Genomic DNA, 18,257 nt, shown 5'->3' with positions numbered 1-18,257 from the left:
TGTAACTTTATTTGAATTGGTTTTGACCTGACTTATTGGACCTATACAGGTAAAGAAGCTAAATGTAGTTCCAAAGCTACTAACCATATTATCTTAATGAATTAAGCCTAGCCCAAACAAAACTTTGTTTTCACCTATTTCAATGTAGTCAATACCTGCCACTACCATGAAAAGCTTCCGTAAGAAATAATTTTGAGAAACCACAACCAAGATAGTTACTAGCCTAATTTAATTACCATTATTAGATTTGCTTCTCTTTGAATGTAATCAATAACTACAGTACTATAATTACAATCTATTAAAAAACATAATCCCACAACACTTTAGCAACTGAAGTGTATCTACTGCTTTGTCAAAATCACAATACTCTACCAAGACATGTTGTTATCAGCATAATTTTCCCCATACTAATTACTTTTCCATGGGCACAGCCTCACAGCAGTGAGTGTGTAATAACCAGTGGTTATTAGGGGTTTAATTTTTTCAGGGGAGTACAGCTCTGGGATAGCCCATCATCTCATGGAGACAACTGGGGATTTAAGTAATGTTATATATATAAAAAAAAATTTAAAAATTATTGTGAGAGTTGCTGAGCAACACAGTATCTTTCCGGTTGCAGTCACAAAATTTGCCTACCAAGGGACTCTGGTTTTGAGTTCTTTCATTTTGAGGCTTAGTGTAATTGTCTTTGCAGATGTGAAAGAGGCAGGCAGTTGATTTGGTCAGATCCAGATCTTGAAACAGCAGACATTTTTATGCCAAATGTAAAAGTATAATTATCCTTGGTGTTTCTCCTAGTAATATATACACATATATACATATGTTCATGCACATTTTTAAAATATCTAAAGCAGATAGTAAAAGCTTTTCATTGCAGTTAATCAAAATTCCATTACTTTTTTTTTAATTCTCCAGACTATAACAACTCCTAGGCTTGGGATCATTTGGTATTTGAAGAAACTTAGAACACCTAACAAGACATGGAGAAAGTGAAGCATACATGACTATTTTCCCTTTTTTTGTTGGGAGAAATATAACTTAAATATCCACAAAAGTTCTGTGTAGGGAAGCAAGGCACAAGATTTTCCCATAGCTAAACCAAAAATGCTCCAAATAACAACAACAACAATTCCTGAACTTGTCATACAAGGCACTTACTTTATACTTTCAGCAGTTGTTTCTGTGCTTTTGCCCCTTATTAAAGGTTTGTGGAATCCTCAAGCTAAGGAGATTCTTGCTGCCAAGTCTACTACCCACTTGGCTGAATAAGACATGAATCACAAATTGAGACAAGGATCTCAATGGGTGGGAGGTGAGAGCAAGTCAAGAAGAATGCTCCCCAAGCGTATGTGAACAAACCCTCACACAAACCTTTATAACTAAGTTTCTGAGTGTAACACTTAATTCAGCTCCCAAGATAGGGTAAGGCTCCTACAGCAGCTGACTTAGCCCTGTTATTACCACATTTCATCTTCTCTTGGTCCTGGGCAGGAAACAGGTTCCTGATGCACACAAATACTAATCTTCACAGTAGTGACTATTTATCCCTGGACAAAAAGGTCTTTAGGGCCAGAATGTTGCTCTATGATACCTTACATCTGGATAGCCTGGTCCAAAGTCCAGAGTTTTGAGCATCAGCTTTACAGAGTCTGTGCCCTGAACATGCAACGGCATCATTCTTCAGACTGTCTGAGGTGCTATGGCAACCACTGCCAACTGATAATTTGGCCAAATCACTGCAACTGGCCTTTTGCCAGGGCAGATGCGTTACTTCAAATGCTGTCAGCTGTCGCTCAAGGAATACAAACAGTGTAACCATGTCCCTGGTCAAGGATATCCCTGAGCAATCTCCACCTGCTGGATGCCTTGGCAGCCTTGACCATCGTTGTATCTGCTACAGCCCCCAAGAGAACATAACACTCACTGCTTTGTCACACATTTGATCTTCCTGTGCTGTGCGAGTGCCAGCTGGAGCTGTAAGACTGATAACAGCAAGGGAGAACACGTGCTCCTAAAGAATGGCAGTTTGCACACTACACAAGCAGCTTCCTGATCAACACCTCTCATCAGACTGCCAGGCAAACTGTGACTACACCTTCATCTCTCCCTCCCTCTCTTTCACCATTCAGCCTCCAAACCTTTGAGGAGAAACAGCACTCAGCCTGTACCTAGCCCTTGATGCTTCTGGCTTTGCACTCAGCCATGGGTGAGGGCCACAGCTGCTCAACCAGCATTTGGCAGGTGTATCCTCTGACTGCAGGGTTTCTATTTCCTGTTTGTTCTGCACTCATGATGGGCTGGGCTAAATCTTCAGAGTCATGAGAAACACTTAATGCAATAAGCAGAAAGAACACTGCAAGTCAGAAGCCTCAGGTTCCTGTGTTTTCTCCTCTGTCATGCCCCACCATGCAGTGAAACGCACCTATTATTTGGCTTTGCTACCCTTTAGGATACTTGGTAAGCTTGCTGGGTGTTCATTATGCCTGGGCTAAAGGAAGAAGTGAAGGTTAAGAGAAATGGATGGTTAGTATCAGACTAAATTATTAGGAGCACAAAATCCTATGTCCCACTCCACACCTGGGTTCTATTTGTAACTCCAGGAGCAAATTCCTCTCCAAATCAGAGGAAAATGAACTACAAAGACAGAAAAGTATTGCTTGCCTTCCTGGAAACAGCATCAAGAGCCACAGTCTGCTGACTATTCTGCAGGAATCAAGGTTGGCATTTTGTTTCTGGTTATAACCAACTGAAATATCTACAACGTCTACATTATTCCCAGGCCAAAAGACAAAATAGTCAAGTATAGATGACTTTAAAGCTGCACTGGCACAAGGGTTTCCTTATCTCACAGATATGTTGACTGACAGATTTTATTTTAATACGATAACCAGTTTCTGTTCTAAGGGATGCTGAACTGTCTATCTTTCATAGCAGGCATTAAACATGGCCATTATCTCTACTTTCACAGCTTGTGTTCTGTTCTGAAAGACACTGGTTCTCTAACAGGATGGAGCTCAGCCACATGTCCCCATTGAACACAGCAAAACTGAACCAAAGACATTCTACCTGTACCAGGGTTTTGCCAGAACATCAGTCTTGCTGGAAACTGGAATTTTATTATCCAAGAAGTAAATGGAATGTTCCTCTCTATAGGAAAGTTGACTCACTTTCAGAGCCCAGACATCTGAGATTTATTCAGGCTGTCCATCACCCAGAGAAGTTTGTGGTAAATCAAACATCACTTTAGCAGATGGCGTGGCAGCAGGAAAGAAATCTTTCTTAACCTCCAAAACAACTGCAGTTTAAATCTTCAGAAACAGTTTAGCAATTTGATAATTCTCTGCCCATCCCCCACTTCTCCTTCACCTGTCGTGGGTCACTGACTGACATCACCAGTTATGAGAAAGGGACATCTAGAAATACAGCACTTTAGATGATAAAATAAACCTAACATCTTATTAGGTAGGAAATAGCATTATCAGTTCCAAATAGGACAAATATTTGGGCATACTTAAAACCCAAACAGATCCACATTTATCTATACACAGACCAATAAACAGGTCTAGCCTAAAACATAAGCACAATTTATTAAGGTACAAACGTGTCATTTGTGAACCATGCATGACCTCAAATCCAAATGTACTACAAGTGCCAATTCATTTAAATCAGGTGTAATTTCTGCATAACATCAAGAGAGACTGTGTTCTGGCAACAAGCCAGGAAATAACTTCAAGAAGCTAACCTCCCCTGAGTGACCCTGGGAAGATGAAGCATGTGCTTCATCTTACTTGCTATGCTGGTGCAGACTGTTACCTGGAGATACAGCTCTGTCCTGCCTGCCCAGCAGTTTGGGGCTAGGCTCACCACCAGTTCAACACCCCAGTGATTCACTGGCCACAGGAGAATCTCCAGTCTGAACAGATAAAGAGAAATAAAGAAAATTTTGATGCTTATCCTTTATTTACACTTTCCTACTCACCAGAAAACACTATCATCAGACTCCTCTCTTCCTATCCCTAGCAGCTTGGGTTAGTGGACACATGTTGAAAGCTTACCATGCTCATACCAAGCCATATCCCATAAGACACTGAGATTCTGCCTGAAAGAAATGTAACATTGTAACAGTGGGAGACTATTGTGCTATAATTCAATTTTTTTCTGTAGGAAAGGATAGGAAGCACAAGGATAGAATTAAGGTTGCTGTAAATACCTACTGGTTATCTGTGATGATTGTGCTCCCTTTTCGTTGCTATTCCAAGAAAGTTTTGACAAACTGGAGGAAAATCTAGGGATGAATAACAGTCATCATATTGCTGAGGCCAAAACAATTATATTTGTTTATCCTGAGAGGACCAAGCATGGCAACTGTTTTCTAATACACAACAAGGTTTCATAACTATAAGAGCAGTCACTTGTTCTCCATGACCACTGGGAATGACAAGAACAAATGGCTTTAATTCATAACAAAACCAAAATATTCGGGTGAGATATGAGAAAAGGGCTATCTGGTGTATCAGTGAGTTTTAAAACAAATGCCTGTAAAATTAGGGTCTAACTCAGACACAGGAGAGACCTGCCACCAAGACAGAACTGGGCTGCTGCCAGTGTCAATGAGTTGCAATACTTTGAAAGGAGTCCTTGTCATAAGCCCCAAGATGGTTCATCATCAGTGGTCTTATGATACTTATGTCCTGCAGGACAGTGAAAAAAGTTACCTGAACCCTTTCTGTGCTTTATTTCCATTTCCTAAAAGGTATTAAAACATTCATTTAGAAAATTAAGTCAGGCACACCAATACTTGTCCACAAATCAGGGTTTTTAAAATTATTGTACACATGCATGTATATAGCCACATACATATAGAGAGATTACCGAAAGGTATTGATTTTTAAAATGTTCCTACGTAACTTTTTTCTTTCTTACCATGACAATTCAGCTTCTAACATCCTAAAATGTCAGACATTGATTTGCAAAAGACCTGACCGAACTCCACTGTTTCAATATGGGATCTAGGTCCAGACATATGTCCTTTCTCTCCTCCAGTTCCCACAACTGCAGGCTGTAACAGCTCTATCTCAGAACACTATTGAATAATTTAAGTAATTAATGCTTGTAAACTAAATTAGAGGCACTCAAATAAGACAGTCAGGTACTCAAATAAGCAGCAACATAGTGGTAAGTGAAAAGGACTATTAGAGTCTAAAAATACATCATGTAAAAAACAGATCAGACGTACAATGGTAGCAGTTTGCCATCTGCTCTTCTAATCTATCACAAGACAAAGTCCAGTACTCCATCTCTCCGTCCTCATCTCCTCCAAACTCACACCTCCATTATCCTTCAAAGAAGCATAAGCAGTTACTGCTTCACCTATCATGCACTCCACTGTTCAAACATGGCCCACCCTTTGCAATGGAATGCAAGTGTCAACATGCGATAGGCACTATTATTTAGTGGGGTGTGGTATTTACCTTGGAAAAAGTCACATCCTTCAGCAACCACTGTAATAACTCTAAGCTTTAGCTGTAAGATTATTCCAAACAACTATGCTGAAGGGATTTCAAAAGCAAAAAAAAACCAAAATAAAATGACAAATAAAAAACCGAAACCACAAACGACAAAAACAAAACAAACCAAAGAAAAAACATATAAAATCCAAAGTGCAAACAAACAAACAAAACAACTCAAAACAAACAAAACCCCACATTCCTATTTAGGTTAGCATCAGAACAGAACAAGTGAGGCCAGTGTTCCAGGCAGGATGGGAGCCCATTAATGGAACATGGCAATGATGAAGAAACCTGAAATTCTATGGAAATGAGGACCCTTCACTTCATACCATCTGAGCGAGAGGGTTAGAAGGTAGCAGTTTGGTTTTGGAGCAAACCTAACATTAGAGAAACTCTTCTTGCCCCAAGTCAGCCCTAAGAACTATGTAAGAAATCCAGAGAAAAGATTTCTCCCTTCAGCAAAACTACAGGATCAAAAGAGAATTTATGTTAGCAGAACAACGTAAGAGAGGCGAGCTGAATTCCTCCTCCGTATCAGAAGTAGGTAGCCCCAGAGACAAGGGATTATTTAAAATTTCAATTTCCATAATGCAGTCTTAAGAAAGAGAATCAAATTCACATCTTACATAAGCACAAGTGACTCAACGAAAGACTGAAACTGAAACAAGGCATCTGTTTTCCTGAAGAGTTGTGGGTGTTTGAACAATAGTGAATGTCTTTTACCGAGCATATTTCCTCTGCCCTAAAGGTAAACACATGTGTTTACAGTCAGGATACTGGATATCCCACATTTTTAGAAGGAAAAACATCAATTGCCAACTATTAAGATGTAAACCCACCTAAAAATAAAGAAAAATAAACAGGGTGTCATTTATATAAACAACGTATCTACCAAAATTTTTATCTCATAGTAAAAGAGACAAAAAAAACCCCATAAAACTTCAAAGAACTTCATACTGTTGGCTCCTAGCAACAGAACTGCAAGCCACACTCCCATATCTCGCACAACCACCTACACCAGCCTCCTGAAATATGGAGCAAGCAGCAGCTTCTGTGCCAGATTGGACATAGGTAGCAGAACCCAAGAGCAACCAACATCAATACCAGGGCTCAACAGACAAAGAGAAAACAGACATTTGAAATGTCATTTGCAGATGGTTGATAACCTAAACTGGGCACAGGGGAACAAGCCATGCAGAGAAGTTACTTCACAAGCCAAGATTTTGCTGCCCTGTCTGCCCTTTTTCTTTAAGAATGCAATGTAAAAAGAACATTGGTGACTCGGCTACATTCATCCTATAGACATCCCCTGTCCCAGATAGGACTGTTGCCTATAAAATCAGGACTGAAAAGGCAGATTAGGATCAAGACACAAAACTATAGCAATGGAAGAGGATATATTTCTACAGATAACGCAGAAAGTCCCAACTGATAAACAGGGACAGAAAAAATACGATTAGTTTTCTGCCACTCCAGTTTAAACATTGGAATGGGAAACCATGCTCAGGACGTCAGCCAGTCCTACTGCTGGAAAAAGCCTTGGAGACTGTTGGCATAGTGATTGACATGCACTGGGCTATTAGAGAGCCCAGGACTTCCTCCCTTCCTGGTCTCTTTGCTGAAGGCACACATTCTCTTTGGTCTTGCTATAAATGTTGGGAAAATAAGTCATGAAAGTGTTATAGGGGCCTGATTAGTGCCCAGATCCAGACAGATCACTAGGGCAGAGAGAAGTCTAGAGGCTCACTTCTTCCTAACATATTTAGAATACAGCTTCATTATTTTTACTACTGACTGCCTGTGGTAGCTATGTGATGAACAAGTGATAAGCAAAAGCACCTGGAAGTCAGGAGTCTCCACTTTAAAATCCTTTATAGGTTTTTCAGCAGAATGGCAGGATCTGTACTAAAATGAGTACCTTGAAATTTCATTGCTTACTCCTTCTAGGTTAGCACAAAGAAGGCAAAAAAGTTCCTTATCTGAATTTCACAGAGCAAGACAATACAAACTGTATCCAATTATCATCTTGAAATTCTGATACTCAGCATTTTCCACTAGGAAAAGTGAGGGCTGAAGCATAAGAAAGTTTCTAAATTTCTTCAGATTACATTTTCCTCTGATCAAAGATGACCCTTTGTAGAGTTGATGATGCTGTTCCTACAGAACATACATGGGTGGCAAAGAAGGGAGCCCATAGCAAGCAGAGCTTAAAGTGATTAGAACATTCAGGTCAAGTGCACTTAGCCAACAACCCACTCAAACTCAACTGAAGATAACAGCCCATCTGCATGCAAGAACACTGTTCACACAGATATTTATCCTTTCTACTGCATCACATAAGCATACAACAATGGAGAAGAATACAGATGCCATACAGACTTGCTCTAGCTCTGTCTCTTTCAGAAGATCAGGGTCCTGTACAGCCACCAAAGCACCAATGCACAAGAATTCTTCCTGTTTCATTCTCTTCTTATTTGTTCTAAGTTACTCACCTCAAAGAAGGGCAAAAGTGGCAAAAAGTGTTTGGTTTGTTTCAGATTGAACAACTCCAAAAAAACTTCAGCTGTTTCTGAGGCTATAAAAAGATTCATATGGACCCCACTACAAAATTGCTAATGAATCCTCTGAAAAGCTTTTTAACCTTGAATTTTGAGGAAGAAGCCTGAAATCTAAGAAGAGCGGAGTTTTCAAAGCAGAAGCAAGCTTTGAAGAAGAAGCTTGCTTCTGAAGAGCAGAAGTCAACCTGACCAAATCTGGCAAATTGTAAGAACCTCAAACTAATTTACAGTAGGCTTTCAGTAGTATTTAAATACCTTCTGTGGAGACTGCTGGGCACAGCACACACAAGGGATCGATGGAGCTCATCTATAAGGGATGCATTCATCTATCTGACTCTTCAGACACAGGAGGTGAGCTTGAGGAGGCTCAGCCGTGCATGAGGCAGCTGTGAACTAGGTTTTCCTGATACAAGAGGGCCATCTCTCACAGGGCTTGAAGAACCTCTCTAGGTACAGCACTCTAGTGAGTGCCCTCTCTAGTACAGGCAAGTTAACCAGGCTGGCCAGTGCTGGGCTTGCTCTGCAGCACATGCTTTGGAAATGGAAGAAGGATGAAACATCACTGCCATATGTCAGCACCTTCAGCTACTGGAATGCATGCAGATGCAGAATTACGTTTGCACTGGAACTTTAAAAATGTCTTAAATGAAAAAACGAGTACTCAAAAGTTAGAAATCAGCAGAATTTAGGTTTTTGATACAAAAGTTATCCTATTCATGGCAACATTTACCATTTTCTGCAGAGCTTATGACACAGTCTTTAATTATATAATAACATATTGTAGTTCCTATTTATTCAGTGTAAACAAACACAATAAGCACCATTTCTATAAAAAGCAGCATTTTTTTAATTTTGCCCTCATTGCCTTTACCGTTTTTACTTCTCCTACTGAAAATCTACTGTAAACATGGTTACTGGGTTGTGTATGGCATTTTAAGATGGCCATCACTGCAGTCGTAGAGTGTTTTCCAAATTTTAGTGAATCTGTTTTCACAATCTTGTTATATTAAGTGTTTTATTTATATCTTATAGGAAAAATACTGAAGGAAAGAAAGGTTAATATGAAAAGTACCCACTAACTTTGAAAGCTTAATCTCAGATGTCAGTTTGCTTTTCCCAATACCCGGTGTCATACAACACAGTAGAACAGTGTTGTAGAACAGCTCCCATTAACTTTGGTTGCATGTACAAATGTTGAGCATTTCTGCTAGTAAGACCCACACTCTCAAGTCAGTCAATAGGAGAATAAGAAAAATACAGTTAAGGGCCATGGTGATAGTCTGCATAAATAACTTGCCTAGTTTTTCCCAGGGACACTGTGAAAGGCGAGTAGTTCTCCACATCAGCATTCAGCAGCATTAAATCAGAAAGTCAGTCTTTCCCTTCCTGTGATCTCCTGCATACCTACCTATGAAAAAATAGAGGTCCTGCAATGTTATCAGTCACTATGGAGCTGTAACTTGTCCTTTGAGTTGATTGGAAATATAAAACAGTTGAAAGTCATGAATTCTTTGCATCGATTGCTATGCCTGCTTGTAATTAAAGACTGTAGAACATTAATATACCCACCCTGCAGGCACTTGAGTTCTTTCCTTACATATACTTTCAATGCTTGACTGATGATTTCTTAATTTAGTTGTCACACGTTCTCCTGATCTGCTTTTTTTGAAAATGTATTTTCCTTGATTTTTAAAGCAATAATAGTCTGCTTGCCCATTAAGTTTTGATCTTCCCTCTAGTCCTTCCTCTTGCATTTCCAGCAGCCTTCCCAACCACTCCCAATCACTCCCCTTCTGTCTGCCTGTACATATCCTGTACCCATCACAACCGTCTTACCTCCTTTATCTCCAAAGTTTTGTTCTTGACTAGCCTACTTTAGAATCATGCAACTACCCATCACAATGTGTCTGCCCATAAGACCGGTCATTTCAAAGCACAAGAGAATACCACTACCTGTGCCACATGCTCAGAGGATCTTTGAAGATTTTCAGCAGGGGTGGTGATTTCAGAGCATCTGAAGAGGTTCCAGTATAGGAAGGTGTTGACACATGGCAACAATGCTCCCTCCATTTCCAAAGTATTTGCCGCAGAGTGAGCCAGCACTGGCTAGCCAGGTTAACGTGCCGGTGAGAGATGGCCCTCATACAGGAAAACCTAGTTCACAGCTGCCTCGTGCACAACTGAGCCTCCTCAAGCTCACCTCCTGTGTCTGGAGTGGGCTGGCTGAGCACAGCGCTCACAGCTGAGCTCCATTTGATCCCTTGAGTGTGCAGGACCTACAGACTTTGACGAGCACCAGCACCTCAAAGGTGAGAAATAGAAGCCTGCATTCCACCACAGGAAGTAAAAAAAGTAGAGCACAGAAAAGATGTGCTGTCTAGAGTGAACATCACTGAGAATAACTGTTGCAGTGTCCTCAACTACATGGAGCTGCTTGAAAAGAGCTAAGACACAAAGAAAGCTGTGTTCTCTATAGCAGCTTAGAGTAGTGAAGGCAGATATATCTAAGATATATGTTGGAATGTGGTAGAGAGCAGGAGACAGAATCAGTTGTATTGATAATGAATGATGAGTTCCTACCATCACTGGTATTCTCTTTCTATGCAGTGTTCAATGTAATTTATCAAGAGGCATTATTCTTATCACATGAAAATTGTATGAAGACTATAGTAGTTTCCTCTGATACATCACAAGTGAACTGTGCCATTCCCACTAACTTATTCACACAGTTCTGCAACATCCCAGCTTCCTCTTAAACAGGTAATCCTTTGGTGGACTGTGAATCACAGACATTTCAGTACCAATTACACGCAGACACAACATGTATCTGTATATATTGTTTATCATCTGTAACCACACCTCTGTTATGAATGTGGCTCAAGTACAGATGAGGACAGAAGGCTGAATAAGAAGGGCAGATTGAAGTTGAACGTGAGTAAAATAAAGGTGGCATCAGTGGGCTGGGGTAAACAGTTTAAAGAGCTTGCATTCACTGCGCCACCATATTTGAATATCTCAGCCAGCAGATATGGAGTGTTCCTGGATTCTGGGTTAATGCCAAGCTCCCACAAAGCAGCATCTGTGTCATGCTTGCTATAGTCACCAACTGGCTTGGAAATTTTGTCCCAAGCTCTAAATCTGGATCATGTCAAGTCTATGATAACTGCTTCAAATGATCTGTCAATTGGTCTTTGGCTAACTTCTTCCCAAGCTTGCTGAGGAATAGAAGATTTGGTAACAAGCAATAATAGCCAGACCTGATGAGTTCAAGGTAGGTTTCTACAGTATCAATCTCATACCTCCATATTTTGGAACGTAAGAGAAAATTTCATCCCTTGCAAGAGGCTTAGTATTTATCAATCCAAAAATCCACTCAAATGCTGCTGGTTATGTATTATCCCAAGATAAACAAGAAACAACATCCCAGTGTATTTGCTAGTCTGACACTGGATGGACAGGTAGCCTCTCCCTCTTCCCTATGCTTTTGTTCAGAAAGAGCTGATGGAGATTAACACCTGCTCAGCCCCCTCTACACACACTTTTTTAGTTATGTTTTTCCCCACGTATGCTCTGCTATGGACAGACAATGTCATCTTGCCCAACTTGTGAGCCTTTTAGATGAAGCTCTTTTGGTAGAGAAGGCTGAGAAGAGCATTTAAAAATGCAATTTAAACCTATGCTATGCAAGATCCAAATTAACATGGACTGACAAGCCAATTCTCTCTGCCTCAGACCCCCTTCTCTGCAAAAACTACACTAATAGAGAAGGTAGAAGAGAGACAGACAGTGACTTCGCTGCTGCACATAAGATCACTTTTTCCTTCCAAGGTGTGTAAGGTTAATGTTACCTTTTCTGCCATCACATTTTATAGATAATCACCACAAATTGTTGTATCATGATCCTTAGTTCTTCTCTCAGTCACTGTTAAACAAACAACTATCTACCACATAAACACAGCATGAATTCTCAGCTTTGAGAAACATTAACTATATTTAAGTCCATCCCATTGTGAGCATTTAATCAAACTGACTCACTTAAACACATTCCATTTATAATAAACTTTAGATGTGACTTGAGGTTATTTTTGAATGTTAGCTACCACATTAATTAAATGTGGTAGTTAAATTAATGAATTAAAAAACTGTTCACCCTAATCAAACCAGTCTAACAGGGTAATAAGTGTCAGAACCCAAATATATATATCTACATGCAAAATTTCAAAACTATTGTTCCAGCCACTACCCTTATTCCTTTTGAGACTGGCATAGGTTTTCAGAAATAAATCTGCTCAGTCAATGATAGCTTGAGGAAAAATATGCTGTGACCTCTTTAAATATGCATCATCCAATGATGAGGAGTTGCTGTGATTTCTTTTCCCCTCTTTCCAGCTGTAATAAGTATTATAAGGGAGTCTGAACTGTAAAAGTGTGCATACAGAGAAATTTCTACAACATACCTAATCCGACAGGTCATAAGAAAAAAATTATCTTTCAGTTTTAAACTGTATGCCCAAACAAGATGTCCTTTAACATCTGACAAATGAAATCTATCAGGGTGAAATGGATTCAAAAGACAAGAATCTTGTAACCTCTAAGTTACCATCTCAGATATATCCAGTCAGAAAGTCTTAACTGATAAGACATTTAATTGCCTCTCTCTCAAGTGATTTGGTAAGAGCCAACTCATTTCTTTATAGACAAGAATCCACATTACTAATAAACAGTCACCATTAGACCTGATACTGCTGATGTTTTGATATACTCCACCACTCAAGTGTACAGTGGCAAAGAATCCATCCTCAAACTAAGAGGTGGCTCTCAATTCAGAATTTGTTCCAATAACTGTGCAACGTGCAAATGTGGAACATTATTGCTGTTCACCTCATATTTGTTCAGTATACAATAGGAAGATTTCAGTATATGGTACTGTCATTATAAATCTGGATTTTTTTAGAAGCATGAAAGGTACTCCCTTAAAAGTAGCTGTTTCATGAGCAGCAAACTAATGAAGCCTGGTTTCTACTTGACTGGGATCTTCTGTCCTGCACTCTTTTCAGAGTATCTACAGCTTGTCACTGTCCTCTATAAACTTGTTTCAAAAGCCCTCCAATCTCTCTCACATTTCCACACCTCTTGGGAATTTTGTCACCTTTCTCCCCTGTCCCTTAACTAGCGCATTCCATATTCCCTAACCTCACCAGCCCACAGCACTGTATACTGCCTTCCATGGTTTCTCCTAATTACCTGCTGCAGCTGGATCAAGCATGTAAGGACCTACAGACAAGCCAGTATGCACATACCAATTTGCTAGTCAATAAGCAAAGCAGAAGACAACTGCTTAACTCCTCTTGCACCTTCTCCCCCAGAGAAGAAAAGGTATGCACTTATTTTGGTTTCCTCTCTTCCACCCAGAGTCTGAGCTTTGCGGAACTTCAAAGAGTTCTTGAAGAAACTTTGAGATGTCTATGCCACTGCCAAATTTGGCTGAAGCCTACTGAAGTTGTTAAAATGGAATTGATAGAGTGATTATACAAGCTTCCTTTCCTTTTGAAAGTAGGCTAAAACCCCATTAACAGTCTTACTTATGTCATCCCTTCATTCCTATTCTTCCTTTAAAAATAACAATTTTATTCTGCTGCATTAGCTTATGTAACCCACCCCTGAGCCAAAGTAGTTGAAACTTTCAGACTGTATTTATTAATTTAGTTAGTTAGTTATTAAGTGTGTGTGCCTCTCTATACACTTGTCCTTTTTAAGGTACTTGGTGTCACGAAAAATAATGGCAAGAAGATCAGTGAAACCATATATGCTTCACTAATGGCTATCCCCCAAAGTTTCTGGACTGGTATCATTGCAGACAAGAACAGAACTGCTTTTTCTCTAGCAAACTGTCAGCTGTTCTCATGGTTACAGTTCTAGGAATTTGGAATGACAGGTCACAGTTATGAAAATTAGTAGATTTATTTGGCATGTTTCTATCTAGTAAATAACACTCTCCTATAAAGAGGACAAGAGGCTGCTGTACATTATCATGGTGTTTATTTTCTATGAAAACCACTTTTTAGAGTCTCTGTCCCAATGAAGAAGGTGCTAACCAGACTTCATATTTCTTAAAATTGCTCATTCACAGAATGAAGACAAAAATATATAGCTCTTGTACTCTCTCCATTACTATAAATGCACCACTGGTGTTTTCACTGCAAGATTCAACTGTGTGTATACACCTCCCAGATGGCATGAAGCACGGGTACAAAAGTATGCTTCCCATTTAAATGCAAGAGAAGGCAGGAATGTTAGCTGTTGCCATAGGGTAAAATCTATTCTGTCAATTGGCTATATAAAAAATAATCAATATTTTTTCATTAAATTAACTGCCAAGATTGACGAAGCTTCGACTATGGCATTATGCTAATTCCATTAGCACCTCTTTGCACAACTGGTCTTCACTGAACCGCAAGTTGAAGGAACAGGACAACAACAGAATAGGCTTCTCTCACACTTCCAACTCTTCACTGTCAGAAGGGTATTCCTTCAGGAAAGCCAGGAGAGCCCGGATTCCAAAGTCTCTGTTAATTACTGCAAAATGATATGTGTAATGTATGCAGAGAAACTGGAACACCACCCACTGAGCTTCTCTCAAAGGTGGGCCTGCCCAGATGAAAACGTCATTTTGTTCCAGCGGAGCCACACTGGGACTGCACTGTCATTGTCAGCCATTAGTCCCAAAGTATTCATGCCCCCCAACACAGGCCCTAACACCCCAGGGACATGCCCACATACTGCGCTTAATAAGAAACAAAAATTTAACGTTGTCATTAAGTGTCAATCTATCCAACCCAGAATGCTCTGTCAAACACTTTACTGAATCACTCATCCTCTTGGAGAGCTGTTTACTAAGTGAGCTGCCAAGGAAAACTGTCCTCCAAGGCATACAGTTAGGGACAGCACTCCCAGGCATACCAACCTGGCATTTAAGGCCTGAGAACTGCAGGGCAGCAATCGCTGGATACAGAGGAAGGGCTCCAGAGCTTCCCATCTCTCACACGGTCCTGCACAGGTTGCCCAAGAGCCTACAATATTTCAAAGACTCAGCGGGGCCTTAATCTCCAGGTCAGCACACTAGAGAGGCCTGGGAGGACCTTCTTCAGCTTACGTTCCTGGATCTGCTGATGGAAGCCTTGAAGCCCTGATAACAGGAACATATCAGAACTTCTGCTCCCACAGTTGAAGTCCTGGGCAAGCTTCCAAGGTCCCTGCTAGGCACTGGTGAGCCTGGTAGGCTTGACAGCCCAGCAGTTCCTTGAACACTGGTCTGAGCTTAATCATAAGGTGCCAGGCTCCAAATTAATTTCTAACATTTCCAAAGAAAAATATAAGGAAATTCCCCAATACAAGGGACATTTTAAAATGTCAAAACAGTAAGTCTGGCCCACCTGTGATTTCAGTTTCCTTCAGAAAAGTCTCTATCCTTTGTGTTCCACTCTGAGAACAAGCCTTCACTTATTAAAATACACTAAAATCAACAAATATGAACAAAATGTGCCAAAATGCCTCTAAATAAACTCTTCAAAATATAAAATCATTCCTTGGGCTATCCCAAAATTTGTAGTTATTTTCACATGTACGTGCCTGCCTTGAACCCAAAGCCTTCCATTCTAAAACACACTTATTCATCCTGCCTCAAGATTTAAGAGCAGAAGGGACACATCCTGTAAAGTTGAACCCTCAGAGATTCAAAGCACAGTGTCCTACTTTGGCATGGTATGAACTCCCTACTTCACTAAAGAAACGGTTTCTGTCAAGTCTAGATAGCTGAGTGCAGTAATTGCTGGTGTCACAGCATTGTCCAGTACCAGAAGATATCAAACACAAGAACAAGACTGTCCTGGATGCCTCCAGGTATTGGTGAGCAAACAGTGTGGCCATCTGAGATGAAGGGCAGTGTACCTGACCACATGGGAAACAGCAGATTCCTGGGATTTGAGGGTAATGCAGCAAGGAAGGTAGGGATGAACCACGTGAGCTCTCATTGAGAAGATGAAATGTTTGGCCCATCTAATTTATTAGGCAGTGCCATGAAATTCTGCTGGTTTAGAGTCTGAGGTACCAGTCCCTGCTCTGGTTTGACAACTTGTCACAGAAGGGATAATGAAATAAAGAAAATCAGACAGAATGCAGGCTCATGGTGGGCAGTTTGCCCCATCTTCCCATACACTGCAGGTATGGAAAAATAACTCAGCCTTTTAAAACATCAAATATTCTACCAGTTGAGTGAATACTTACTTTACGAAGGAGACACTAAACAATTCTGCAGCTGCACTAAACTTGGGAAAACTGCAAAAACATTTTCAAAAACTGAATTATTACAATACTATCAAAGTTCCCAATTTCCCGGGCACCTTAATGAACAGGACAATCTCTCAGAGTTAAAACATTTATAATAGAGACATTTTTAATTTGTCTATAAATCATTGTTAAAGATCTGCTTCTTTTAATAGTTTATTTTCTTGTAATTAAAAGGTGACTGAAGGCTTTTAAAAGGTGACTATAAAGATTTTGTAGAAGAAAGTAGTACCACTCATATCCATTTATGCTGTATTAGATACGTGCATGTCAGGCTACAGGGAAGGGTACACTTGTAATCATTTAGGATTCAATATTGCATACAATACCAATGACTCCAGAGATGCAGAAGCAAAACCTTAGAGGTAGCATGGCTTCTTGTCTGAAGAATCAGTTTTACTTCAATCTATATTCACAAACAAGTTAACCAGATGCCACAGTGCCATTTCAGAGTTCTCTGTATTGCTAAAGTGTCATCACTTAATTCTTGTTCCCCATTAACCACACATACATCCATTGCAATAACAGGGATATGCTCTTTGTTATCTTTAATTTCTATTCTCCTGCTACTTTCATAAAATCCCCACTAGCACAGCATGTATTTTAGAAAAGAAAGCAAAATGACAGTAATTTTTTCCCCTACAAACCAGATTCTATCTCAGAATCAAAAGTACAAATTAAATATTAATATTACAGGTTTCTTGATATTCAACATTACAAAGTACAAAACCTTTTTTATTTTTTTCCTCTTCCAAAAACAGGCCACAAGTTGATGCAAACAAAACCAATATTGTGCACAGCATTTTAGCTCCTGTACTATGTGTCCTCTAAAGTAGTAAACCCATAATTACCATGAGAAAAGTCCAGCTGGAGGTATCACCTACAAGTTGCATTACTTCTTCCTTATACGTTTTTTACTAAAGCATATGTTCTGCTTGAAAACAATTCAGGACCCATGAGCTGGCAGTAGAACAACAATTTAAGTTGTGGTATCAATAAAGGTAGGAGGGGAAATTCACTAAAGCTACATATTTCAGGTACAAAAGCCTCAGAAGCACACTAAGGAGTCAGACAAATATACATTAAAGACCATGAAAAAGCAACTAACTATGTGCCTTTAAAAGTGCACTTCAAGGATGAAAGCTGCCAAATTACAGAGGGGATTTACTGAGAAGAATGTGTTGCTGCCAGAACAGACAAAAGCATGCATTCTATCCATTCCAAGCTCCTCCCCATCTCCTGTCATGCTCACAGCAAGAAGCAGCTCAAAAATTGACAACCACAGACTCCAGGATTGAAAGACAGAAAAAAATACCTGCTGGTAAGTGCCTGGAAAAATTTTATTTTGAACATCTGACACAGGAGACTGGGGGAAAAAAAAAAAAAAAAGAAAAGAAAGAACAACTCACTTATGATCAAAAACCATCTCCCCGTATTCTTGGGACATCAAGCACAATTCCACAGCGCACACCTGGCCGGGTTTCAGAAGAGCCAACGTGCAGCAGCGCTTTTCCAACAGGCGCAACAGCCTGTGTACCGCGCTGCACTGCTGCCGGCCCCAGGACAGGAGTTTCCCGGAGTTAGCGTGGAGTTGGGTCACGGAAACTTCAAGCGGGAGCGCCTGGTGGCCCCGAAGCGTCCGTGAGACGCCCAGCAGCCCCGTCAGGCGCGAACCGCTCCCCCCGCTCCTCCCTACCTGGCTGGTGTCCTCGCCGTGCTCCAAGTGCACGATACCCTGGCTCCTGCACTCCGTGTCGCTCAGCACGTCGTCCTCCGAGTCTTCCAGGAGGGACGAGGAGCCGGTGGAGGAGAGCGAGGAGTTGGACAGTCTGCGGGACTGCAGGTG

At 40.4% G+C, this 18,257-nt stretch overlaps 1 protein-coding gene across 1 annotated transcript in view; it reads right to left on the bottom strand.

Annotated features, from left to right (window-relative positions):
• Positions 1 to 18,257, bottom strand: part of ITPKA (inositol-trisphosphate 3-kinase A) — a gene marked incomplete at its 5' end in the record, with an annotated part of 51,935 nt that extends 33,678 nt beyond the window's left edge. The window contains one exon of the mRNA XM_029964355.1: positions 18,108 to 18,257. Within this exon, the coding sequence (XP_029820215.1) occupies positions 18,108 to 18,257 (150 nt within the window). The remainder of the gene's footprint in view (positions 1 to 18,107) is intronic.

Source organism: Manacus vitellinus, unplaced genomic scaffold (genome assembly GCF_001715985.3).
Source record: "Manacus vitellinus isolate BGI_N305 unplaced genomic scaffold, ASM171598v3 scaffold_6_pilon, whole genome shotgun sequence".
Lineage (NCBI taxonomy): Eukaryota > Metazoa > Chordata > Aves > Passeriformes > Pipridae > Manacus > Manacus vitellinus.
Note: the sequence above shows the minus strand (reverse complement) of the source record. Positions and strands in the feature narration are given on the sequence as shown.